This window comes from Vicugna pacos, chromosome 10 (assembly GCF_048564905.1).
Source record: "Vicugna pacos chromosome 10, VicPac4, whole genome shotgun sequence".
Taxonomy (NCBI): domain Eukaryota; kingdom Metazoa; phylum Chordata; class Mammalia; order Artiodactyla; family Camelidae; genus Vicugna; species Vicugna pacos.
In genome coordinates, this window is record NC_132996.1 from 28,126,737 (window position 1) to 28,154,268 (window position 27,532).

At 49.6% G+C, this 27,532-nt stretch overlaps 1 protein-coding gene across 15 annotated transcripts in view; it reads left to right on the plus strand.

Moving 5' to 3' along the window:
• The window catches only part of CLPB (ClpB family mitochondrial disaggregase), a 185,454-nt gene extending 158,629 nt beyond the window's left edge, over nucleotides 1-26,825 (plus strand). For all 15 annotated transcript variants that reach the window (XM_072969273.1, XM_072969271.1, XM_072969274.1 and 12 more), the window contains 10 exons: nucleotides 2,232-2,346; nucleotides 12,029-12,106; nucleotides 13,336-13,391; nucleotides 18,346-18,390; nucleotides 18,759-18,920; nucleotides 24,478-24,634; nucleotides 25,443-25,516; nucleotides 25,683-25,802; nucleotides 26,023-26,127; nucleotides 26,507-26,825. In XM_072969273.1, coding sequence (XP_072825374.1) covers nucleotides 2,232-2,346; nucleotides 12,029-12,106; nucleotides 13,336-13,391; nucleotides 18,346-18,390; nucleotides 18,759-18,920; nucleotides 24,478-24,634; nucleotides 25,443-25,516; nucleotides 25,683-25,802; nucleotides 26,023-26,127; nucleotides 26,507-26,755 — 1,161 coding nt within the window. In that variant the 3' untranslated portion in view covers nucleotides 26,756-26,825. The remainder of the gene's footprint in view (nucleotides 1-2,231; nucleotides 2,347-12,028; nucleotides 12,107-13,335; nucleotides 13,392-18,345; nucleotides 18,391-18,758; nucleotides 18,921-24,477; nucleotides 24,635-25,442; nucleotides 25,517-25,682; nucleotides 25,803-26,022; nucleotides 26,128-26,506) is intronic.
• The last annotated feature ends 707 nt before the right edge of the window (nucleotides 26,826-27,532 follow it).

The window sequence follows — 27,532 nt, forward strand, 5'->3', positions numbered from 1 at the left end:
TGTATTGACTCCTGTGAGCCAGGCCCTGTGCTAGGTGCTGGAGCTATGGAAATGAATAAAACATGGTCTTTGTCACTATGGACCTCACGTGTCGAGTAAAGAGACATAAATTAGCAGTTAAATAAGTGCACCAGAGGTCCTGGGGCCAGAGGCAGGCACGAAACCTTATAACAGGCTCCTTAAGTTATATGGCATTTAAGCTGAGATCACCAGGATACTTAGAGCTGGGTAAGAATAGAGAAGGCTTTTGTGTGATGGAGCAGTGTGAGCAGAAGGCCCAGAGGCAGGAATACCCATCACGGAGGGGAAGTGAGGAAACAGGCCCAACAAACCCTTGGAAGCCAGCTTCCACAGCTTCGAGCTCCTTCGGGGGGCCTGGCTGACTGCAAGCCGGCCAGGCGCTGGCTAATGCTGTACCAGCCAGTGTGTGTGCTTCTCACCATCAGAGCCTTCCAGCCCAGTGGGCCTGAGTGCTGAGAGGGGCTGGATGGGCAGGGAGGAGGAGGAGGCAGATATATGGCTGGAGTCGGCAGAGCCATGTGATGTATGTGGCGCCTGAGGGAGCTGCACAGTGACGCGCTGGATTCCAACCGGCAAGCGTCGCTCCACTGGGATCGGCGCCGAATTATTGCTCCATATGAAACCCCAGGACTGATGGGAGCTTTCAGTTACAGACTGATAGCAACAGCCAAAATTGGATTGTTTGCTATTTATTTTTTTTAACTTCTGTCAAGGTCACTACCATAACAGGAAAACACTGCCCAAACAGCAGGTATTTTTCATCCACTCTGCCCACAAGAGCAATCTGCAGCCACAGTTTTTGTGACAGGGCCTTACCTTAGCAGCTTGCTTCCTAGAAAGCTGTCAGTGTTACAGGGACCTTAGGGAAGAGAAGCCTCCTGAAGACACAGGTCTTTCCGTTCTACTCCAAGACCTGCCTCCTTCCCCCAGCCCCCACCTCCATAAATGCTTTATCATCAGACCCATGCACTCACCCCTCCCTTCCTGGTCTCAGTCCCACAGCTCCCACTTAGCCCACTACTTCAGCTCCTCCAAGCCTCCCACCTCCCAGAAAGCACCCCCAAAATGTTCCGTGTTCTATGTATCCTTCCCCTTCTTTATTCCATCACCACCCAGTCCAGCTGTTAATTCCTCTTTATATCTGTCATTAGATTCATTTTAGCAAACATTCACCAGATACCTTCACTGTGCCAGGACCCACACCAGGAATAGCAGTGAGTAAAAGGCAGTGTGTACCCTCAGGGGGCTCATATCTGATTTGGAAGACAGACTCACAAACATGCAGCAAACTTGTTTTCAGGTAATCTTTGCTTCAGTGATAGGTATAGGGCTAGAAATAGGCACACATGCTTTGGAATTGTGAGAAAAATGGCTGATTTTGCCTGAGAAGTATTTGTGTACAGACCCTGCCTCACTTCTTCTGCCCAACTTTGAGCTCCCTGAGGGCAAGGCCTGGCCCTCTTTTTCTCCCTCACAGCATGACCAAGCGCAGGCCTCCTCTTGCCTTTTCCAAAATGGACCAAGCCAGAGGCCAGACACTTGCTAGGCACTCATCTCAGCCTCCCAGGGGGTGAGGTATAATCGTCCTCCTTGCCCCTGCCGCACCTTTCCAATATTGTGTGCACCAGGCCAGGCGCACAGCAGTTGCTGAATTAGTTGTTTTGAATTGAAATCCAGTATCATTGAAGTGGAGGGTATTCATAGCTCTGATTTGAAAATCAGAATGGTTTTCAAGAGGATAAACAAAAAAGGCAAGGAACCTGTATTTGTTAAGCACTTAGAGCATGCCAACCATGATGCTAGGTAGGTTCTATATACCATCATATTTAATCCCCAATTTATAGAGGAGAAAACTGAGGCAAAGTAACTCACTCCAGGTAATAAGCACATCTTATAAGTGAGAAAGCTGGAATTCGAGCCAAGTCTTCTGTCAGACTCCAGAGTCAAGTATTAATCTACTAGTAGTAATTATTTTACTAGCAGGATGAGCCAGGATCTTACTCTCAATGTAAGGAGATGAGATGAGGCCTAGGAAGGGGGGGTGGGGGGAGGACTGGGCCAGCCTCCAGTGGTCCTGAGCCAGGGCTGTGTATCAGGACCCCCAAAGATCCAGACATGTGTTTTTTCCGTGGGTTGGCGGATAGAATGAAACTAGGATCCTCCTGGGCCCAGCGATCCTGAGCCACCTTCCCTCTCTCCTCTCCCCACAGTACCAGGAGAAGCAGCGGAAGCGTGAGGCCGAGGAGCGGCGCCGCTTTCCTCTGGAGCAGCGGCTGAAGGAGCACATCATTGGCCAGGAGAGTGCCATCGCCACGGTGGGTGCTGGTGAGTACACAAGACACTGGCCCACGCCGAAAAGGGCAGAGTAGCTCAGGGTCTGCCGCAGTGAGGTGCGGTCCTGCTCGCTCCATGTTGAGAAGTGGCTAATAATACTTACAGTGCAGCATTCGTTGAGTACTTTGTGCCAGCCAGTGTTCTGAGCTCTTTGCATATGTTGTGTCATTTAATCCTTGCAGCAACTCTGAGGTTGGTCCCATTAAATCCCCACTTTACAGTTGAGGAAGCTGAGACAGAGCAGTTCAATAATTTGCTCAAGGCTGCTTTCCTATGCTTAGAATTTAACTTTGACCTTCATCTGGTCCACTGCCCCCATCCACCCCCATCTTTCAGGTGGAGAAACTGAAAGCCACAGAAGAACAGTTTATCCATCACTAATAACATAGCAGCTAAGCCAGAACTAGAACTTCTGACTTCCATCTCCTGCCTAGGACTGTACCACACTTCCATATAATTTGTCAGCAGCTGGCTCAATTTTAGGGAAAACATCCTGAACAAGTCTTGAGTGCCTTCTTCTTTACCTCGGAAGCTCTTATGTCCCATACTTTGACCCCTGGGAACCAGACTGCCCGCTGGTGTCATCCTTAATCTAGTGACCCTCCTGCCAATGCAGACCCCACTGGAGAGATATAAAACTGGGGTTCTACTCAAGATGGTGCCCTCACAGTTGTTCTCCTATTCAGGTGTGTAACCCCCGAGGGTGACCTCAGACAGATTGAGGCAAGGGCAGAGGAACCCTATGCCTGGTTAGACAAGGGGGTAGCCCCCAAGGCAGTGTTTCTCAAAGTGGTCTCTGGGCCAGCAGCACCAACATCCTCTGGGAACTTGTCAGTAGTAGACCTGAAGCCTCACTCTAGACCTTTGGAATCAGAGGCTCTGGCAGTGGAGCCCAGAAATCTGTGTTTTAACAGGCCCTGCAGGAGACGCTGATACTCAGCTCAACTTTACAAACCTCTGCCCTTCAGGGTCACAGTCAGTCTCACCAACATGTTGCATTTAGTGTTGCATCTAGTCCCACCTGATGCAGTTCTCCAACTGCCAAGGACAGCAGCTGGTTCTGCTCGCTAGTAAAAGGAGACATAAGGCTGAAGTTGTGGTGCCCCTCTGGAATGGTCTGGGGTGGCATTGTCAGCCCTAGAAAACCAATTAGAGGAGTCACTGAACAATGAAGGCAGTTGCACCGTGACACACCAAGCCCAGCCCATTATCCAATCATCCTCACACACCAGTGGGACTCATGTGCAAGTCGTGAGCCACTCACTAGGGGCCTGACCATCAGTGGATAAAAGGAGCCCACAGATGAGAGCTGTCTAACCAGCTCTAGGGCAGAAGGCAGCCTGCAGGCACACAAAGGCGCCAGGGAGAGCTTTTCTGAATACACACTCCTCGCTATTCAGGCCCAAACCACACCAGACTGCCCTTTTGGGTCTAGATACAGACAGCCATGCTCAGCCACCACCTTGGAGATGGCAACCCCCTACTTTGCCAAGGCCATGTCTAGGTAGAAGGAAGGGAGACCTTGGGAGCTCTTGGGTTGAAGAGAGGAGGAGGAGGTGCCCATGAGAGTAACAGATGACCTAGCAGAGATCTCAGAAAGCATATCCTGCTGGAATCTCATGTCCACTTGGGCCAGAACTGCAGCTGTCATCATGGTGTTTTCCCTCCACCTCTTATGCCACCCTTTCCCAGCAGGTTACCTGCTCCTCTGACCTCCTTCTACTCACCGGCTTCCCAAGCCCGTAAGATATGAAACTCCCATAAGTAGTGGAGGGGAGAGGGAAGAGGACATTAGAATGGAAAGAATTCGATCAGCCAGAGCTCAAATAGCAGATCGGCCACTTACCAGCTGTGCAACTCAGGCTAGTCACTCAGCTTCTTTGAGCATCAGTTTCCTCACCTGTGTGCCGGGAAACCAAATCCAGGACTGCAGGACTGTAAAGAACATGTTTTTTCTAGTATGTAGCAGGGAGCACTAAATAAAACCTAGTCCCCATCCTCCAGATGTTTACCATCTGGGGTTGGGCAGTGTGCTCTGTAGGTCAGGCCCAGTTTTTCCTTCAGCCCGGGGCTGATCCTTCGTCCCAGCCCCAGGCTGGACTCTTCCCCTGATCCTACACTGACCTCTGCTGCACCACCCACCTTGTATCTCCTTGCCATTGGCCCAGAACAGAAGTAGATGATTCTACTTCCCACTTCCTCGGGGCTGTCAGAATGTCTGCCCTGAGTGCTTGCTTCTATCCAAAGCTTGATTCTGTCACCTGAACTCTACCTGACATCGGAAAGGCCCTGCTACTTGTCCTATGGTGTGTAGGTTGACCCTGCTGTGGCTCCAGTGATGCTGGAAAAGACACAGAGGCCATAGGGGCCTGGGCTGTGGGGTTGGTACATTCCCTCTTCCATTTGTAAGGTAGTAACTGTGTGCCCGCCTTGCTAGAAGTCCTACAGCTGAAGGTCACACTGATGACAGATTGTGTTCATCTACCAGCTCAACTGAAGCATTTGGCACTCTCCGGGTCAGAATTTCTGTTAGGCAAGCAGCAGCCAGTGCCTCAGGACCTCAAGACTGAAGCAGGTGCAGGAGAGGCTAGTAGCTAGTGGTCTAGAGGTCAGCTGGGCCTCCCTGGGTCCTCTAGGCTAGTGTCAGATGTATGCTAGGGACTGGCACCCCAGGGGTACGATGGGGATGGGCAGCCAGAGAAGTGCCGCAGAATGAATTGATTTGATAAATGGCCATTTATTACCCTCACGAATTGGCTGAAACCAATTTCGGTCACATCAACCCCTGGTAAGTGCTGGGATATTGATTTGTGCAAAGTAATACAGTGAATTTATCAGTGTGATCCCCAGCTGCAGAGCTTCTAGCAAGGCGGGCACACAGTTACCACCTTACAAATGGAGGAGATAAAGCACCAACCCCACAGCCCAGGCCCCCATGGCCTCTTTGGTCTTCTAGGGTCACTGGATCCCACAGATGACAAGCCAGAGCACTGACATTGAAAATGAGGCTCTTCTTCCAGAATCCAGAGCTGTTCTTGGTCATGGGCAGAGGGGGAGGATGCCTGGACAGTTGGGCAGACCTCCTGGGAGCTCAGAGCCTCCGTGCTTCACCATTCTCAGAAAGGCAACCAGCTGTTTTTTCAGCCCATTCAGAGCTAGACTCTGTTCCCTCCTCCAACCTGCCTACCTCTCATGTTCCCATCTCCATAAAGACACCACCATTCTCTAGTCTCCTAATTAGAAACTTAGATGTTTGTTTGGCTCCTCCCTCCCTCTCACCCCCTATAGCCTATTAAGTATCAAATACTATCATTCTTTCTCCTTTTTTTCTTTTTTCTTTTTTTCTATTAAATGGATCTCAAATCTGGCCTCACCCCTGCTTTCCTGATACCACTGCTCCAACTCAGGACCTCAGCATCTCCCATCCTTACCTTGCAGTGGCCTCCTCACTGGTCTCTCTGCCTCTTTTTTCTTCCCCTATAACCACTTCTCCGAAGCTGGTGTCAGCTTTGTAAAGTTTAAAACAAAAAGAAGAAGGAAAAAAAAGAAAAAAAGAAACCTATTTAAAATCTTTGAATGGCTGCCCTAGCCCAGCATATGAGGCCCACTCCTGCTGCTCCTCTCCTCTGTTGCCCCCACCCTCCCCACTTTGCACTTTACATAGTGGCTGCTTCCACTTTCCTGCACATGCTGTGTTGACCTCCTGCCTGCATTTGTTGATGACGCCATCTCTGCTTGGAATTCCTTTTCTTCTGGCCCTTTCCCCACCTTAGCCTTGCCCATCTCCCACACTCTGGCTGGTTTTTACTTAGCCTAACTCAGTTCAGGAGTAAGAGACTGAGGACTCCTGAGGGCAGAGACCATGACTGAATCATTTTTGTTTCCCTCAATTCCTGGCATAGTATTCTGCTCGAAGTAGGTACTTAGTAAAGTCTGTCAAGTTAATTACTTTGGCGTGGCCCCTTGTCCATCTCTCTGATGTGCTTTGAGGAAAGAAGAGAAGCTGTAAGCCTGCTTTCTAGTTGTTTGCAAGCACACTAGGAATGTGACTATGGAGAAATAGTTAATTACAACCCTAAAATACTCAACTTTTGTCTTCTTGGGTGGACAGGCCATTCCCCAGACCTGCTCCAAGAAGGCTCCTCTAGGCAGCCAGTCAGCCTGCACACCTGGTAGCTTCCCTGCGGCTCCCTCTGACCAGGGCCTGTCCTCAGAACCCATTACATCTAGTCCCAGTTCACTCTGAAGCCCATGAACTCCCCTGGAAAGCTCTACCACCTTGGCTGCTCCTCCAAGCCAGAGTCTAGCCCAGATACAGAATCTCGGCATCAGCCATGTGGCGTACAGTGGGTGCACCATCCTATCCCATGCTCTACTTACCTCTTTGACTAATCCAAAAGTGTAATCTTTCCAAGCACTGCACCTTTTTGGACTTTCCTGTGGAAGTCCTGTTTCTGATCTGAGAAATATATCCAGGTCATCCTTGAGTTGTGGCATGGCAGTGATTAATTTAGAAAACTGCTTACAGTTCCACCTCCCCACCTCACCACTTCAGGTGTCGCTCCTGTGCCCTTGCTCTTCTTGGTGCCTGGACTGCCCTGCCCTTCCACTCGTCTTCCTGGACCCTCAACACTCTGGGCTTCCTGTGGACACCTTTTATCACTGCACTTAGCACACGGCATCTGTTTGTATGTCTCTCTCCCTCCAGAGGTCAGGAATTACTCATCATTCAGCTCTGTTTTCCCAGGGTTGGCACACAGGTGTGCAAAAGGTTGTTGAACTCAACTGAACTCAAATGAACCAAGTCCAAGCCCATCTTGACATTCTGCCTTTCCTCAGCACAGAATCTGATCTCAGCTTCTTTCTGGAAGGGTGTCTCTCTTCCCTCCAGTGATCTGTACCCCACAGCATGCACACACATGCACACAATGGGTGGGCTCAACAGAAGCTCTTCTTTGCATTTTTAATACTTACCCCTTGGTAGCAATAGTTGACCCTCAGAAAAACTAATTTACAGACTAAGAAGAGAACTCTTCTCTCATCATCTCATCATCAGATCTGAGGCACCAGTACCACTCAGTCAGCAGGCACTCCTTGAGCACTGCCTGTGCTTTATGAACCTATATGCTTAGACAGGAAATTGCAAATAGACATTTAGGTGAGTCCAACATCAGAGTCCTTCTGAAGGACAGGTTCCCCTGGAAGATGCCACGAGCATGAAACAAACATGTTCCATGCCAGGTTAGGTTAGAAAAATCTCCCACACTAGATCACTAGAACTTACCAGGAAGGATGAGTCAGCCTACCCAGACTGCCACAGAACCTTGAATCAGCTAGACAGAGGCAAAGGCCTGGCATGGGAAGAGGAGACCGTTCTTTTGTCTCACTTTGGTTTTACGTGCACGGGGGCTTTCCTTCTGGAATGTCCCATCATACCCAGACTGCCTGGCCATCTCCCCTCATCCTTCAGGCACAAGTCACAGTCACAAATGGCTCTTCCCACACTCCTCCCAGTGTTCCCATCCCACTTGGAACCCACAGTTTTCATTACAGCATTCACCTAAAAGGCACAAACCTTGGTTTAGGCTTCTTTGTAGGTACCCCAACATCCAACATAGAACTTACTTGCTGAACAAATGGATAAGGTTAAGATGGGAGTGGAAGCCTTATTCACCCAAGGTAGTAGAAACCACTTGGAGCCATTAGAGACTCTTGGGACCAGGGCTCACTGTTTCCTATAAAATGGGATTTAAAGTATCTGTTCTTTCCCCCTTGTGATTCCAGAAAGACCAAGAATTAATTCATTTAGTCAGCAAGCATTGTACTAGTGTTGGGCAAGGGCCTCTCAGGAAACAGAACACTTAGCACCTGCACCTACAGAATATACAGTCAGATTAGGGCACACTCTCCCCCAGATACAAGGGCACTGGTGGATGAAACCTGTCACACTGCCCCTCTCTGAGCTCCAGTCTCTTCCTCTGTAAAATGGAGATAATGCCTGCTTCTCCAAACTACTGTAAGGATGAAAGAGAGATCTGTAAAATATCAAAGCTAATGGCTGCTGCCACTACTGCTGCTATGACTACCATTATTTTTATTCTTGTTATTGTTCTAGTCTTTGCAACTAACAAAATACTTTCATAACTATTAATTCATTTTAATCTTCATATGGGGCTGACTGAGCATGTATGACTATTACCATTTTAAAGATGAAGAAACCAAGCCTCTAAAGGAGTAAATATTTTACTCCAAGTCAGTCAACTAATTAGTGACAGAGTCAGGACTCCAAACTAGATCCTGTAACTTCTACCCTCTCTACTATACTGGGAGTTGATGGGGCAGATGTGATGTGGTAGAGCTACTAGAAAAGAATTGTTGCAGGTGAGATTTAAGATGGTCCAGTAGTGGTCAACGTGGCAGGGAGAAGGTGTTCTGGGAACATAACAAGGGAGCCCTTGCATGACCTAGCATGTGGGGAGGCTGCCAAGCCTGTTGGAGCTTTTAGAGATGGGACTGGCCACGGAAGGGGCTGAGCTGCCTTCTCAAGGGACTCTGACAACATCTTGAGCCCATAGAGCCGTGGTCAGGAGATAGGCAGAAGCTGAGGAATGGATGAGTGAGCCAGAGGGAACACTGCAGAGGGGTGTATTCATTTGTATTCAAAGGTTTATTTGAGCACCTTTCCAGGTGCCATAAGGGAGTAAGAGATGCTGTGGCAGGGGAGAGCCAGCTCCTTTCTCTAAACTCCTGAAGTACCAGTTCAGGCTCAAGAGGTAGCCAGAGCCAGGGGTGAAGCCCAGGTTCATTTATTTACCTCTGTAACCTCAAACAGGTCACCTTCCTTATACACATTTCCTCACCTGTAAAATGGGAATCACATTTCCAGCCCTCCCTGCCTTATAGGTTTATAACCAACCTCAAATGAAGTTATGTCTACAGAAGTTCTTTGATAGACTCTAAAGTGCTTGCAGAGTAAGTTGCAGCATTTGCTTGTCCCCAGTGAGAGCACCAGTACCTGTGGCCACATCCCAGATGGGCCCATCCAGGTCTCTGTCTGTCCCAGCCTCTGCCCCAGCCTTGGTCCTCAGCCACCCTGCCAGCCACACACCCTGGGGGCCCGCCTTCCCCAGTCCTTTCTAGCTGCTTCCATTTTTCATTCTGTCGAACACCATCTGCTTGGCCGTTTTTCTCTTCAGATATTATTAGAAATATCCAGAGTTGTAATTGTTTAATGGTTGGCATTTCGCCTGTTTCACAGGGGCCCAGATCAAGCCCACCCCAGACTCTTGCCCTGGGTTTGGCAGAATTGACCAGGGACAGCTGTGCAGTGGAGTCTGCCTGGCATTATAAAGAGCTCACTCCCAGGTGCATTGTTAGAAAAGAAGAGGGAAAAGATGACCCCAGGCGTAATCCAATTCCACATTCTCCATGGTGTTTTTGAACTATATAACCCAGCAGCCCACAGCTCTCAGTGGGCTGGGAAGCTTCCTGAAAGAGAAGTCAAGATCAGAACCTCAGGTTTATGACACCTGTTTGCCCAGGCTACCTGCCTGATGGATGCATGGGCACTTCTGCCTCACCAGATACCCCCATGAAACCTAAACCCAGTTTATGTTCAGCTTCTTTCCAACCTAGATTCTCAACTTAGCCAACTTTTGGAACAATGTGACTCCTTTCAGATGACTTCCCACTCACCCTCACCTCAACGCACGTCCGCACGTACCATTCACAAAAGTCTAGCCTTTGACATTTTATAATACCTCCACCTCCCCAAACACCCCCACCCACAGGTTCATCTTTCTGTCAGGACACTGAGGACTCCCTCTCAGCCAAGCTTGGGCTTCTCCCTCTTCATCTCCAACCTTCATGTACCTGTGAGGCCTGTGGATTCCCCTCATGGCCAGGCCTTCCAAAGGATCAAGCCAGTCAATGTAGAGATGATCTGAGACATAGCCCAAGGGAGAGGTTAGACTGAGGTTTTTTTTTAGGCCTTTCTGAGGAGTCTCAGAGAATATCTCCCAGGCAGGCAGAGTGACTAGTTTGATGTCCATAAGGTTGTGCAGTTTCTGTCTGTTTCTGCTAAGGCCAGAACTAGAAAGTATTTTAAGTAGAAGCATTAGCAGTTAAGGTGAAAAGGACCGCAGTGTGCACCTGAAGTTCAAAAATAGGCATTCGGAGTCCTCTGTGATCTGATCCCACCCACTACTACTCATGTTCATTCCTGTCTCTCCACCTCTGTCACACTGGCACCTTTGGCCCCCCAGATCCCGCCCAGCCTCTGTGATCTGTCATCAGTCCTACTTCTTCTGAAAGCCTTCCCTAACCTCTCCAGCCACTTCTTTGAAACCCAACCACACAGATTATCCCACACAGTAGAACATTTAGGATGTTCTCAAGGCTGGCAGACACATCCCTAAGACTGTCCATTCTTCCCCCGTTGACTTGGTTTCCAGGCCTTGTCCTCTGACATCTATCCCTTTGCTGATCTCAACACTCTGGGGACTAAACTATACATGCTATTCCATCTACAGACCAACCTTGACATTGCACAGTCCCCTTCCTGTTTCTGACAATCATGTTTCCGTTGATGCAGCCCAAATTGATACTCACTTTTTTAAGCAGCCACATGTGACAGAAAAGAAGACAGATTTAGAGATGTCACTCTACCAGTCAACTAGTAATCTCCTAGTTGTGTGACTTGGGCAAATCTCTTTGTCTCTTGTCTCAGTTTCTCTGTTCAGTATGATGGAGTTGAGAATATTTTCCACTCAGGATATCTGTGCAGGTCTTGAGTAATAAAATGTTGGCGATTTTTCCATTGGGCCTAGCAGATAGCATGTTTAATAAATGGTTCTTCTCATAGTTCTGCCTCATTGCACTCCCTGTTCTTATACTTGAGTGATGCTTCTGAGCCTGATTCTCCCACTCTGTACTTGGGCACTTAATTTCCACACCTTACCTGCAGAGCCCTTGATTATATACTTCCTCCTGAAGAGAAGTCAGCTCTCACTAACAGAGCTGAGCCCCCAGGGAACCTAGTACATATCTATCCCACTCCCCCCACCTCAGCCCCCCAGTGGAGGCCATGGTTGGTAGAGGTGCTAATTAAGTGGCTCACCCCTGCATGCCCCGAGCTCCACACTACCTTTGATTGGCTTCCAGAAAGTGCATTTGGCTGTATTTCCAAATAACAGACCAGACCTTGGTTTCCCCAAATGGGAAAGAGTTCAGAGCTCGCACCCCAGGTCCCCAAGGGCCTGCCATGGGTTTCTGCCTCTCCCATTTGCATAAGAGGCAGGCTCAACCCCCAACCAGTGATGAGTAGATGGGTTACCAGCGGAGAGCTCCAGTTCTCCTTCACCAGCCCCCACCCCCTTACCTCCATTCACCATCCACCCGCCTTTCAGTTTCCTTGGCAACGCTGAGTGCTCATCCTGGAAAACTTTATCCGAAATCTGCTCTGGGCAGCTTTCCAAATCCATGCTAACCTGATTAGGTGTCTCTAGGGGCCTTGCCAGCTAATCAGATTAGGCAGCACTAATGGTAGTGAGGACTTTGAGTGGGCGCAGAGCAGTAAAACATATTGTATACTTAGTGATAATTATCCTGCCTTTTGTGTCATTGATTTATCTGCCTCCCTCCCCATCCTCCCATCTTATGTGTTTGGCCGTAGCGATCCGGAGGAAGGAGAATGGCTGGTACGATGAAGAACACCCTCTGGTCTTCCTCTTCTTGGGATCATCTGGAATAGGTAACTGGGAGTAGATCAGCCTGTGGGGAAGGAGAGCTGGGGAGCCCCAGCTGCTATGCACCAGGGTCACACGACCCACCTCTACTTCAACTTTAGTTCCCAAAACAACTGCCTCCAAATTACAGAGCCAGCAGGAGGATCATCTGTCACATTAGGAACAGCTGGAATTATGCCCTTCCCTCTGGAAGCTGTGGTACAGGGCCTAATTCGCCTGGAGGGCCAGGGCCTTCGGGTCCTGTTAGTCCTGGTCCAGCCACTCTGCATCCCCAGAGGCTGCCCTTTAGGAACAATTGAACCACCTCCACTGCCCAGCATACCAACCTTATTTAGTGTGGCTTGGAACATAACCCTCTAGGAAGCTAAAGAAAGCCCCTGATGGCCAGCACATGCTAAGTGCATAGCAAAACTAGTTGCAGTGAAATGGGTTGGGTGTTTTTCTAGCCAGTTGGGCTGGATTATCTGAGACATTCTCACGCCCTCACTCTCCACTCTCACAGACCTCCCTCCCCTACCTCCACCACCACCTCCCATTGTCATGATGGGAATTTCATGCATCTATTACCTCCTCTTCTCTCAGCATCTTCAAGGGCCTAGCCTCCCCGCCCCCCAGATGGAGGGCTCAAAGGGTTACCATCACCTCACATGATACCATGGAACTTGACCCATACCAGAAAATGACTTCCAAAGTCTTGACCATCATACCAAATGGCCCTTCAGAGACAGCAAGGTGGTATTGTTGTTCCTTCTTTATGTTACAGAGAAAAGCTGTGAAGCCAAGGAGAGGTACTCTTTATCCTCTCCCAGCTTCTGGTTGGCCTGTAATTCCAGGGCCTACCAGGATGGCAAGACCATGAGTCTCTAGAGGGATACAGTGCAGTGAGCCAGAAAGTCAGGGTGCTCCTAGGAGAGGCAAGATTTGTGCTGGGCTTCAAAGGACAAGATGACTCTGGATTATAAGTGTCACCTCCCAGTCTTAGGACGCTGCTGTAGAGAAAAAGCCTCAGTCCCTACCCACAGAAAAATCAAGACGCAAAGCACATTTGATTCTGGTCCCAGCTTCACCATTAATTCCCTTAGTGATGTTAGGAGAATCACTGACCCTCTCTGAGCCTCAGCATTGCCATCCACAACATAGATTATTTCCAGCATCCATGCATTTCTAATATTCCTTCTTTCCAAGAGATAGTCATCCGGTCCTAATCTAACACTTCTCCTTTCCTTCCTACTAGGAAAAACTGAACTGGCCAAGCAGACAGCCAAATATATGCACAAAGATGCCAAAAAGGTAAGGGCTAGGACCTAGGCCTGATCTGCAAGCAGTGGAGAGCTTGCCACTCCTGCTAGCCCCCAAAATTGTAGGCTCCCTGCATCTGGCAATAACCAATCAAAAAGATGGGCCCTGGCCCAGGAGGCAGGCCTCAGCTATAGCCCCAACTTGACCATCAGCTGCTTCAGGAATTTGGGCAAATTATCCAACCTCTTTGTGCCTCAGTTTCTTCATCTATGAAATAGGAAGGATAATCCTTGCCTTGCCTAGCTCTTGGGGCACTCCGGAGAACCCAGTGAGGTTCATTTATACAACGTTTCCAAGCATCTACTCTGTACTGGGTATTGTACTAGATCCTGGTAATACAGCATTTATTAAGACACTCCCCCTGTTCTGAGGAGCTCAGTCTGGAGAGGGAAACAGCTTTAGAAACAAATCATTACTGTCCAGTGCCATCAAGGCTGTGCTAGAAGGAGTCTTGGGCCTGAAGGAGAAAACAAGTAGGAATCAGAGGATGTCTTACTGCTTTTCCCTGTCCTACATGAGCTTTTACACTTGATTTTTTATGCCGTAAGCTATGCGATGGTCACATCCCCTTTCCTCCATGACTTGGAGGCCTGGATTCTCCAAAGAGGGCCATTCCCATCGTCTTGTTCAGATTCTGGCTTTCCAAGGCCTCTGCTCAGTTTTACCTTCTAAGGTGACAGGAAATGCTTTCATACAGAGAAAATGTCAGAGCAGTCCTTAGAGATTGCAGAAATATTTCAACTGAAGCTGAATATTCTTCCTGCCTGGCTTCCCAGTGTGGAGGCACCACAAGTTGCCTGTGACCCTGGATGCCCTTGCCTTATTTCTATGGAAGGCCTCCCCAGCTGAGGCAATGAGGAATTGCTCAGGCCTCTGCCAGCCAAACTGCCCCAGCAACAGAGTCCCTGGCCATCTCCTGTCCTGCTCTGGCGACCTCCTGTCCTGCTCTGGCCAAGCTGCCCCTTTCCCACCTTGCTGAGTGCCTGGCAGCCACAGAAACAAGGTAGCTTAGACTGTGTCCTCCTGAGCTACCTCCGTGGCCCACTTCTGCCTGATAACTGGCCAAAGGCTCCTCAGCCTCCCCGACTCTGCTAGTAGCTGTGAGTTGCCTCAGCCACAGGCAGAGCAGACCCACTCGATAGGCAGACAGACAGGAAACAGCACATGACATACTAATATGCTCCAACCGAAATAGCATTTTTAAGACAATTCATCAGGTTGGCAGCGATTGAAACAATTAGCACTCTGGAAGGGGCCATAAACTAGCAAGACTATTAGGGAAGATGCAGTTACAGGCAGGAACCACCTGATTAGGGATGAAGAATTCTGAGTGGTTTAATTTTAATACTGTCAGAAAGGTTAATATTTAATTACAAATTATAATCTCCTTATCCAAGCTGTCTTAATATGTCTTCATACACAGTGGAAGTAGAAGGAAAGTATCTGCTGACTTGCTGGTGTAGAAAGGAGAAAGGGCTTGATAAAAGACTGATGATGCAAGTCATTTTTCAGTTGGAACATCTAAACAAGAGGCAGATTTCCACCAGTGCAAGGTGTCCTGAAAGCTGATGATGATGTCCTTCAGTACATGCCTCACCCAGGAGACAGAAGTAACACCATCACTACTGGGAGGCAGTGGGCTGGGCGATCAAGGCTCTGGAGGCAGCCATTCCTTGGCATAGGTTCCAGCTCTGCTTTCTGCTGGCCCTAGGCAGGTTGCTTTACCCCTCCAAGTTCCAGCTGTCTTGCCTTGGAACAAAGCTAATCAGTCCTGTGTATGAGGTTGTCATGAGCATCAAGTGAGATACTGTGACTCACTGCTGGCTCAGGCTCTAGCACCCAGTAAGTGCCTGATCCCTTGTTCATTACGTCATACTCTCCACAGCAATAACCCCATCCACTGTCTTATTTGATCCTAAAAGGAAAATAGCATGCATGCTAAATTAGACCCACTATTCAGATGAGAAAACTGAGACCCTAATCACTAAGGGTCCAAGGTCACCTGTTAGGGGAAGAAATAAAATCAGAATCCAGTCTCTCAACTCTTCTCTTAATACCATTGTTCTCAGCTGCAATAGGAGGCTAGATTATAAACTTGTCCATTTGTCCCCATGTCACATAGAGAGACAAGAGGCATGAAAAGCTCAATATAACCATTCCATGTATTTTATTTTTAAATCATAGGTGGTGCTTCTATAAAACTTCTACCTTCACCAGCCATATAGGCCAACTCATTACAGAATATATGTTTAGCCTAGACATTTTCTGTCCATGTAACAGGCATGTTTTGCACCTGCCTTCAAAATCTGAGGGTCCTGGGCTGTAAACTGTCTAACTAGGGTACCTGACGTCGCCAGGACCCAAGGACTGATGTAAGGGAAGTGTTATATACAGGGCCCAGTGTAAAGTAAGGATGACTGTATGAAACGAGCACTGGCCTGCGAGTCAGTGACTTGAATTCAAGTTCTGGCTCTACAATCCTTAGTTTCCTCATTTGTAAAAGTCACTAATACCACCAGACCTGCCTGCCTCACAAGGCCTTGTTTGCATGTTTTTATAATTTCTTCATCAGACCTGTGAGCTTATTTTTTTTCTCTCATTAACCTCTACTGTTTCTCCCAAATTGAGCAGCTTTGTTAACTTTCATTATTAGGGTTAATAATCCTTGAGAAAAATACCTTAATGGTGCTCTGTGATCTCATCCTGAAGTAGGGTGGTAGAACACTGAAGACATAGCAGCAGTACCGTGAAGGGATCAAGAGCAGGGATCTGGGTCCAACTACCTGGGTTCAGATTCCAACTCTAAGCTACTCTGTGGAGTTGGCTGAGGTCTCTGTTTGCATAAATTTTCTCATTTGTAAAATGGGTTCAATAATGGTGCCTATCTCATTGGATCATTGTGAAGGTTAAGTGAGAGAATGATGTAAAATGCTGAACACCATTATTGGCACATAGTAAGCAATCAATATATGTTGGATATTATTGTCATAATGTATTGTTGCCTAAAATAAGATAATATGAAACCAAAATTATTCCAGCCAAGAAAATCAAGCCCCAAGACTTGTTCAAAGTTAATTAGCAAATCGGTAGAAGGACTGGGGTAGGAACCCGAGTCACTTGACATAAGCATAAGTAAGTACTGGAGTCTGTATCCCTGTATCTCAGGACATCGATTGACATGGGCTCTAGGCACAAAGCTCAGAACCCTTCAGATGAAGACTGCGAAGAGCCCAGCTGGTTGGTGGAGCAAGAAACATGAGGCAGTAGAGTATAGTGGCTAAGAACACAGGCTTGGAGCCAGATTGTCAAGCTGGAGTGACCCTGAGCAATTTACTTTAATCTGTGACTCAGTTTTCTCATCTGTAAGGTGGAGATGATAATAGTTGTTACCTCATAGACTTATGCATGTTCTAAGCCCTTTATAGCTTGCTTAGGACATTGCCAGGCACATAGCAAGCACCCAGGGAGTGTCAGCTGTTATCATCAGATCCCCATCTCATGCTTCCAGCCCATTGCTCCCTCTGGGCAACACTCCCAGCTTCCCCGTGTCGATCTTCCCACCCTTCCTGAAGCCTGTGTTTTTCTTGGCTGTACTGCGTGGGGCCCTCTGAAAATGCTTGCTGGCTAATGCCCGATGTGTTCTGAGAGCTGTGATCACCCCCACATGGCCTAAAGAATGTGTCCATGGCCTTTCACACCTCTTGGGTTAGTTCCTTTCCTCAGGCCCCTGGTGAGGCAGGGAGAGGACATAAGGGCCTGTGTACATAGGAAGGAAACTGCAGCTCCAAAAGGGGAGGCAACCTGACCAAAGCCACACAGACCGTGGAGAACTGGGGCTGGAAGCCTAGCCCCCTGGCTGCCAGCCCAGGGCTCTTTCTGCCACCGTGTATCTCAGGTGCAGAGTGACAGGACAGAAAAAACTGGAATACATCACAGACTGGACTTCTGACCAGCAGCCGAACTAGAGTTTGGCCTGGATTTCAGACATAGCTACTGCCATCTCAGAGCCTTGGCGCCCCCTCCTCCCCAGCTCTCAGGAGAAGCATAGTCAGTGAGTGCAGTCTCTGAGACAGAAGCATGTGCTTCCATGTGCGTGTGCTTTAAGAGAGGAGGCCGGGGAGCCTATGGGGAACCCTGGTCTGTGAGGAGAGACAGGGAACCTCTGAATGCCCTTACAATGCCCTGAATCCCTGTATTCCTCATGAAAAGGCTTGTGTTAACTCACACATCCCGCACTATACGGTGTTCTCTTCTGAGGCTAATTATGGTCGGGCCTCACCCCAAGGGCCACTTCCCAGGAAATCACCCCTAGGTGGAGAGAGAAGAGCTGCAGGCTACTTTGTGGATAGCTCTTAAATGAAGTGAAAACATGTAAATAAATGAAAAGATTTATTAGTTGAGCAGAAAAGTAACCTAAAACAAAGGGGCCTGTGCCCACGCAGACTTGGAAGTTTGAGGGCACCGTGGAGCTGTCAGGGTGTCTGTTGCTCCCCTCCATCTCATCATGATCCTCACTGATGGTGACTGACTTTCCCTGTGTCGGCCTGGCCCACTTGGGTGCTCCTAGAGAACAGAGAGCTAGCCGCTCCAGTGCCCAGCACACACAGGATGCCCTCAGGAAATGTGGGATGGATGGGATGTGGGGGCATGGGTGGGGGATGATGTGGTAATCAGGCTCAGCAGAAACCTTAAAAAGACATTCTGAGCCAGATTCAGAAGGGCAGGAATATGACTTGGATTTATTAAATAGGTAAGGAATGAGGGAGTCATGGGGGATGAGTAGACAGAAAAGGAGGCAAAGACCCAGAAAAAAACTATTATGAAAGTGAGAGAGAACTTGTCTTGGTATGGTTTGAAAGCCTGGAAGATATTTGAGATGCTCTCCTCCTTAACCCTTCCCTTTGCCTTCTTGCCTTCAAATGGACTCCTGCTTGTTTCCATACAGGGTTTCATCAGGCTAGACATGTCTGAGTTCCAGGAGCGGCATGAGGTGAGAGTCCTCGGAGAAGTGTGGTTTGGAGAGGCTGTCAACATGACTCTGCCTGGGTATTTCGATGTGACTTGTCATTTGAGCCTGAGATAATTCCAGCAGCCTTGGGATTTGTCCTTAGGGAGCATCCGTATGCAGCAGGGTCACTGATCTGTTTTGCATAGGATTTGCCCTGAAGAATAAATGTAGAAAAGATCTGTCTGCTCTCCCATCACAGCAGGATTCCTTCCACCCCAGGAGACAGCCTAACTGTCTTTGTTGAGACAAGCAATCTTAACAGTATATAAAGCCACCTTCCTGTGCATGCCCTATATTGGAAACTAAAAGCATAGGAAAGCCTACCTAACATATTTCCTTCCTTCTACCAGGTGGCCAAGTTTATCGGGTCCCCACCAGGCTACATCGGCCACGAGGAGGGTGGCCAGTTGACCAAAAAGCTGAAGCAGTGCCCCAACGCCGTGGTGCTCTTCGATGAGGTGGACAAGGCCCATCCAGATGTGCTCACCATCATGTTGCAGCTGTTTGATGAGGTGAAAGTCAGCCTGGGCCAGGATGGAGGGGGATGGGGGTGCACAGCTGGAGGGACAGGGCACTGTGAATACCAGGACCCAAGGACCCAGAGTTGATCATTTCTCAACGTTCTGCTCCCTCGTGTGTATGTTCAGTCATTTTGCAGATGTGGCTTCACCCCCTGCCTCACCAGGGGCCTGAGGAAGGGAACTAACCCAAGAGGTGTGAAAGGCCATGGATCAGGGCCCACACTGGGCACCCAGGGGAGAGGGAAGACCAGCACTGCCCAAGAGTTGAAATGTTGTGGTTGCCCAGGCTACCTTCTACAGAGACAGAGTAGGGCAGAGGTGCCCGGAAGGAGAGAGACCTGAATTTTTAGTTCCAGCTCTGCTCCATCTCTAAGCATCAGGGACCTCATGCAACAAACAGGGAGGCTGGATCCAAGACAAGCTCCAAGGACCTTTCTGGCTCAGACAGCCCCTGCTCCTCCCTGTGTGTCAACCATCATCTTCAGCAGTTCTTTAAATGCCAGTAATGTGTTGCTGTCTATGATGGTGATGATGATGGTATGGTGGTGCCCTTTTCTCCTGAGGAGCTCCAGGCTCCTCAAAAACGAGGACAGTCTCCCTCCACAAATGGTGGAGTGAGCTGTAAATGAGACCAGCTCCCTCTTATTCAGCACATGCTAGGTAATAGTTTTGTGCTAAAGACTTTACAGACATTACCGCTAATCATCACAATAGCTGGGCAAGAAAGAAATCATTTTTTACAGGTGAAGAAACTGAGGTTCAGTGAGATTATAAATGACTTGCCCAGAGCCACAGAGCTACTGTGTGGAGGAGCCAGAAGTGGGCTGCAGATAGAGCTGGTCCCAGAGCCCCAGTTCTCCCCATCTGCACCACTTCTTACCTTGAGCTGGGGAGGGAGAGCATATGATCATGGGAGGGGCTGACTGCCACCTTTTCCAGGGGCCTTATAGAGCCAGGGATGAGGCCTCCTGTCTGCTCCCATGCAGGATCTGGATTAGCCAGCACATAACCAGATGGAATCCAGCCCACCTTTCCACTTAGTCCCCTCCAGTGCTGGGAAGATGGAAAGGAGTTTTGCTTCCCATGTCCCAGCTGCACTAATGAGATGCAAGAAGGGACACCCCTGGACCACATAACATATCAGGTACCAAGCCAGGAAGACCCAGCTCCAAAGTGCCCATAGCTGCCCACTGCCTTCCCCACCCAGCCCAGCATCCTTGCCCCTGCCCCAGTTTTATTGTTGTCTTCCCAGCCTCTCAGCTACTCCCTGTCCACAGACCCCCACTGAGGAATGAAGACCAGTCCTTCAGAGGTCACATATTCTGTTTCCCACACCTGTGCACTTGTACTCTGAGACCTCCCACTCCATTCTAGCCTCTTAACAGGACTCAGGCACACAGCTCTGAACCAGACCCAAACCTGCCCTCTGGGAGCTCCCTGCCTAGTAAACAGGCGGAAAGGAGATGTTGACAGTTTTTTACTTTGTGTGCTAGGCACTATCCTAAGAAATTTGCATGTATCAACTCCTTTAATCTCCCAACAACCCTATGAAAATAGTATTACTACTTCCATGTAACAGATGTAAAAACTAAAGTAAAGTGAGATTAACTAACTTACCCGTGGTCACACAGCTGGGAAGAAGGAATCTAGGATTTGAACAGAGGCAGTCCAGTTCCAGAGCCTGCGGCTTAAATATAACTACCGTGCAGCCAGGGCCAAAAGAGAGAGGTAGATCTGGAGTGAAGCATTCACAGGGAGGGTGAGCGCAGCAGTCTGTTTGGCCTCTCACGTCCCTGGAGAGGTTCTTGGTCCAGAAAGAGGAAAGGCAGCTGCTGACTGAAATACAACCAGCCCCACCTAGATGCTTACTGCTCCTGTGTGTAAGCCCTGTCATCCCTCCCCTGCTGCTGTCACTCTGCTGACTGCCTTTGGGAGTTGGTAATAAGGCCTTCCTACAGCCCCCACCAGCCTACTACAGTTTCTACTACAGATGTTTATGCCCTTGGTTCCGTTGACCAAAGCTGTCATCCAAGTTTACTTTAGCCAGATTTATGTATTTTTGCTCCTTGAGGACAGAGACCTTATCTGACTCTCAGCCCACAGCATCAGGGGAAATGCTCTTTAGACTAACATAATTTAACAATAATTCAGCAAACCTTCCAAGGATGAGTAAATGTTTGTCGGGTGAACAGAGTGTAGAGGGCCGGCAGTAGACACCTAATGTGCAGAAGCAGAGGGGCTTGAAGCAGCCTGGTATATGTGGGGAACTACAGCTGTTCAGTATTGCTTGACTGCAGAGGAAAAGTAAGAGCAGAATGGTGGGGATCAGGTGGGTAAGGTAGACAAAGGCAAGTTAAAATGCCAGGGAAAGGAGTGTGGATTTATTTGGTGGATTGTAAGGAGCCTTTAAAGACTTTAAGCAAGAGAGAAATATTGATCAGATTTTCACTTTATGAAGATCCTGTAGGCAGGAGAATGGCCTAGAAGGAAGAAGAGGGACCAGTGAGAGCTGCTGGGAGGTCGACTATGCAGGGCTCAGTGATTGGATGGGAGGAGAGATGGAGGGGCCAAGGTTGACCAGCAGCAGGACTTCTGGCCTGGCTGACCCGTGGCTGCTGCTGCTTTCAGCTGAGGGAGGGAACGCAGGGGAATGAGCAGCAGGTTGGCGAGGAAGGTAAGGAGCTGAGGTTTGGAATTGTTGAAAATGAGATGCTGGGAGCAAAGCCAGACGGAGATGTCTAAGAGGCCGCTCATAAGTTGGAGAGATCTGGAGCGCAGGAGAGGTCTGCACCGGAAGTAGAGGTTCAGGAATGCTCTAGCACAGAGAAGGTAACGGAAACCACAGTGAGAATATGGCGTGCAGTGAAGAGCAGGGAAAAGCAGAGCCTTGCAGCCTCTCCGGAAGGAGCCAAAGAGGGAATTGCCAGAGAGTTCAGAGGCTAACTGAGAAATGTGCAGGGCAGAATGGACCAGGCAGAATAGACAGTCCCTGCCTCAGTGTTCGTGAGCGAGGGGGCAGACGGGTAGCAAAAAGCAGTTCAGCCACTGTAGTGAGTGTTGCTCTAGGATAAGTAGGAATTATAAGGGCACCTGATCCATTCTTGAGTCATAGGGAAAGCCCCCCATATCTACCTAGCTCGATTCTCCCAAGCCTGGACCTGGAAGAGCAGGATCCCTAATGCTCTCACCAAAACACCAAGCAGGGCTAATGCAGGTCTCTTTCCAGTTGACCCCAGAGCCTACAGCACAGGGCAGGAGTCCCAGGATGAGTCTGACCCTCAGGAAGCTACCCCCACTCCTCCCTTCAAGGATGGAACAGTGGGAAAGCAGCCCCTATTACCCTGGGGTGAGCATTCGTGCCCCACCCAAGATGTGTGCGCTGCAGTCACTGCTGAAAGGTGGGACAGTGACAACTCCCTCTTTGGGACACATTTTATTGCCAAAGACTCAGAGGAGAAGGAGACATGAGCACTGTGAGAGTAACCTCTTGGGTCATTCATACACTGCACCTGCTCCCCTCACCCACCTGGGACCCATCCTCAACCCCAGTTATGAGCAGAGCTTTGATCTCTCAGAATGAAACGGTTATTGCTTTGGCCAGTGCAGCAGTGTGCTCAGTCCTTGGGGTTGAGCTCTGCACAGGCTCACGGTGTCATCTGCATGCACTTTGGCACATCACGCACATGCAGAACAGGTCCCCAAAACTAGAATTACCCTCAGTGGATTCTGTTATGTTGTAACCAATAAGCAAAGGGTGAAGTGGGAGGCTAATGGCCACACTCAAAAACATCCACTTGCACCCTTGCCTTCCCCTCTTCTCACTCAAGACCAGGACAGGAGAGTGATCGGGCCCTGGATCTTGAGGCCTCTTTTGAATAGACCCCCTTGGAACTTACTCAGAGGCCTGTGCCAAGGACCAGTGTAAAAGCAAGGCATAAAAGCACTTGGTACCATGCCCAGCACACAGTAGGTGCTCATTTAATGCATATTCCTTCCCTTTTCACCTCTGAAGGCCAGGGCTGGTCTGCCTTTGCGAGGGCTTTAGAAACAAGGGCTGACCTTGAGTGAGGCCCATACCAGCAGGAAAGGGAAACACTCAAGGAGGATTGGTTACCAGCTGAGGCTGAGGCAGGGCCCAGCATCGCTGGTTCAGGCAGGCACCAACTGGCTGAGGTCAGTGACCTATTCCCAGAGCCATGTTCTCTGATTTGGCAGGATCTGTGCTTTGTCTGCAACCCAGAGAAATTCCCAGGCAGATCTGCCTCTCCTTACACGTGTTCCAGTTACTTCTCTCCCTCTTTGGGACACATTTTATTGCCAAGGACTCAAAGGATGCCAAATGAATTTGGGAGAATTCTGAGAAATTTTTATTTAGGGAAGGAAAATCGCATGAGGCTTTATTTATCCCACACTGTTGGTGTGACCCCAGTAGCCTGGCACACTGGTGGGTTCTGGGGTCAGACAGTTTATAGAACCTCAGCTCCACTATATTCTAGCTGGGAGACCTTGAACAAGTTACTTAACCTCTCTGAGCTTCAATTTCTTTGTAGTCATTGTGAGGATTCAAGTATTCAGCAAACAATTACTGAACACCTGCTATGCAAAACTCTGCACTAGGACCCAGTGAGAATAAGACCCAGCCTCTGCCCTCATAGAGCAACGTTCTAATGGGCAGAGTGCAGCAATGCACAGAAGACACTAAGCAGAGAAGTGGACGTGCACATCAGAGTCAGACTCCATCAGTTCCTCTCAGTGAGGTTCTGATCATTGCTTTTTTATAAATGACTGCAAAGTGTGGTTGTACCATCATCGAGGCTTGCTGAGTAGGTAGAGTTCCTTGCCCTTGAACTGAATGGCCCCAGACAGCTACACTTTTCTCATTCTTTTCTCTCTTCCGTATGCTGTTGTCCCTTTTCTCTTTCCTTGGTGCATCTGTGTCTAGTAATGATGCTTTCTTCTATGTCACTTCACTTCTAGAAAGAGCTAAAGATTCCAAGGGAACTTCTCAAGTTGGTTAAAGGAAGAACCTTATTTTCTATCCCAGACTAGAGGATGGCTCCAAAGATGCAGTGATTATACCTGTTTCAATTCATGGGTCTGGTCCTCACAGTGGCCCTATAGAATACCCTCCTGGGACCTCCTACAGCAGCCTGGCTTCTTTATCATAACGCTTAACCCACAGAACTGTCACTGTTTGTTTCCTGGCTTCACTCTTTCTCTAGACTGGGAACGTGTCGAAGGCTCAGTGCCCCAACACAGAGCCTGGCCCAGAGTGGGCCTCTAAGAGAGAGTGTTGGATGGATGCATGTGTAATCAGGCTGGCTTCTGGGTACCCTGAGACATGCCAGACAGCAGGTGCAGTCTCGCCAGGGGGCACTCTCAGCTGGTGAGCAGTGCAGCCCAGGTGCGAGAACAGTGCTCAGAGAACCCAGAGGAGGGAGCAGCTGACTCTGCCAGGGGGGCAGGGAGGCAGAGGAGTTCTGGAGAGACCTCCTGGAAGAGGTGTCTAGCCGTACTGCTTCATGACCATGCTGTCACTGCTTCCCAGGGCCGGCTAACAGATGGAAAAGGGAAGACCATTGACTGCAAGGACGCCATCTTCATCATGACCTCCAACGTGGCCAGCGATGAGATTGCACAGCATGCGCTCCAGCTGAGGCAGGAGGCTTTGGAGATGAGTCATAACCGGATAGCTGAGAACCTTGGTATGGCACTTGGCCTGAGCTGTCTGGGCAACAGGGCAAGTGACCAGACTGCCAGCATGTCTCCTGGGGGCAAGGATGGCATTGGGGTCCTGGAGCCAGGCAACGGTCTTGATAGGCATCTTTGTCCCCAGCTGGCCCTGAGCAGACACCATTCATCCTACTAGATAGTAGAGGGAGACAGACAGTGCCCTCACTTCCTTGAGAAAGCCTCAAGTCTCTTGAGTGACAGGAGGGCTCCAGACAAAGGAATGGACAGAGCCACCCCAGGGCAAGGGGCCAGGAAGAAGACAGGGTCTAAGGGGACTGAGGAGACACACTCAACAGATAGAGACACTTTGGTGCAACAACCGGACAACAGATCAGAAATTGTATGGGGTGGGCACAGCCATTTTCAGCCAGGGAAGCTTCCTACATAGGTGAGCCCTGGAGAGTGCTGGAAAGGAGGACTGTGTGAGGCAGGGAGCCGAGTCTGTCACCTTTCTTTCTATTTAGGATTGAACCCTCCAGTCCCCTTCTTATAAGTCAGAACTCAAGTCTTGGTTCTGACTCTTCTCCTATCCCCTTTCCTCCTTCATACAGTTCCTGCCAGTTCATAAGCACTGAACAGGCCTAGAAAGTACCCAGTCCAGTCTTCTCATTGTGCAGAAGAGAAGGCCAAGGCCCAGAGAGCCTGAGACCTTGACCAGGATCACACAGACCATCAAGGGCAGGACTGGAACTTCTTTCATGGGTGGAGCCAAGCAGTGGGCACAGCTCCCAAAGGTCCCCAGGTGTGGCAAGTAGGCAGTGTCTGGTTCTGTCTCCATAGGGGATGTCCAGATTAGTGACAAGATCACCATCTCAAAGAACTTCAAGGAGAATGTGATTCGCCCCATCCTGAAAGTAAGAGTTCTTTGTCCTTCCTGCTGGAGCCTCAGGTTGGGGGGATCCCCTTAGCCATCATGAAGATATGGAAGCCCCCTATCCCACATATTCCCCAGTGGGGTCCAGTAATTCCTTACCCACTCTGGGTCACTGAGCTCACCCCATCCCTAACCTGGCCCTGCAGGCTCACTTCCGAAGGGATGAGTTTCTGGGACGGATCAATGAGATCGTCTACTTCCTCCCCTTCTGCCACTCAGAGCTCATCCAACTCGTCAACAAGGAGCTGAACTTCTGGGCCAAGAGAGTAAGAGAGGGAACTAACTGCCTGTGGGTTGGGGCGGGACATCTGCCCACTGTAAGTCAGAGAACCCTGGGCAGGGAGCACCCCACCCCCCAAAAGATGGAGCACTGAAGTGTGGGACCAGTGGCCCTGGGGCACACAGTATCTCACAGGCTCAGTCCAGAGAGCAGAGATGTTAAGCCCTGGGCCACATGCAGGCATGCTCCTATCTGACCTATCTCAGGCCAAGCAAAGGCACAACATCACACTACTCTGGGACCGCGAGGTGGCGGACGTGTTGGTCGACGGCTACAACGTGCACTATGGCGCCCGCTCCATCAAGCATGAGGTGAGCACAGGAGCCTGAGAGAAGTGAGGCACTGCCACACCTCCCTCCCTGGTGCCTCAGATCCATTCCCTGTGCTTGCAACCTGTCCAGACAGACTGGAATTGTTCTTGCCCAGAGCAGATGTCCCTTCAGAACTGAAAACACAGTGTGATTAAGTAAAACCTCTATCCTGGAGGTAACTGAGTATGCAACCCTACCGGCATGGAGTACTGAACTGGGAACCCGAGCCATTACTCAGTCATTAGCGCAGTCCTGCAAGCTGTTAGCCCTTTGCAGATGAGAAAATTGAAGCTTTGAGTAAGTACCTGCCTGAGCAGTAAGTGATAGAACCGGGCCTCCAGGCTTTGGCAGTGACGACCACTTTCCTTACCGCCTGCAGGTGGAGCGCCGTGTAGTGAACCAGCTGGCAGCTGCCTACGAGCAGGACTTGCTGCCAGGGGGCTGCACGCTGCGCATCACTGTCGAGGACTCAGACAAGCAGCTACTCAAGAGCCCTGAACTGCCCTCACCCCAGGCCGAGAAGCGGCCACCCAAGCTGCGGCTGGAGATCATCGATAAGGACAGCAAGACCCACAAACTGGACATACAGGCACCACTACACCCTGAGAAGGTGTGCCACACCCTCTAGCATCTACCTACCTGCCTATATGTGCCCTCAACACCCAATAAAAGCCCCTCGGCTGTAGCATGGTAACCAACCTACCTTCCCTTCATGCCTCTCACTCCTCTCCGTCCAGCCTAAGGCCTCTTACTTCCTCACAGGCCCTGAAAGACCCCTTCTCAGCCCCAAAGTCAAAAGCAGAAATTTTGCCCTCCTCTGGCCCCTTTGTTGTAGGCCCCAAATGTGCTAACAGGTCTCTGGGAGAGGAGCTGTCCCTCCATCCCCTTCAAGGCAGGGAGAAGAGAGAGGTCCCTTATCTCTGTCCTTCAGGGTGATCCCCATGTCCCAGAGTCTCTGGGGCTTTATCTTGTTTCCTGGAAGCTCAGAAGTATGGCAGCTAGGAACAGAACTGACTGGGAAAAGAGACCAGGCTTGAGCTGCCAACCTCTGCTGGTCTTCATGCAACTGAGTCCCCAGAATGTCTCAACTGGGAGTAAAAGAGGGCAGAGACCCAGGCACAGAGGTTCTGCATTTAGGCCATAGCTTCCTCTTTCCCATGCCCTAAAATTCCAAGGGGAAGGGACTCACAGAACCTTTCCGTCTCCCACTGCCATGTCATAGCTGCTATTTCTCCCCACCCCACGTTCTGGGGTCAGACCAAACCATGTTTCTCCAGCCTTGGAACTAGGCCAGAATAGGGCACCTTTAGGAGGAAGGCTGACTGGGGCACTATACTGGAACTGAACAGAAGTGCTCAGTGACCAAACACGCTCAGCTCTATGGGGCCTCCTTCAGGAGACTAAC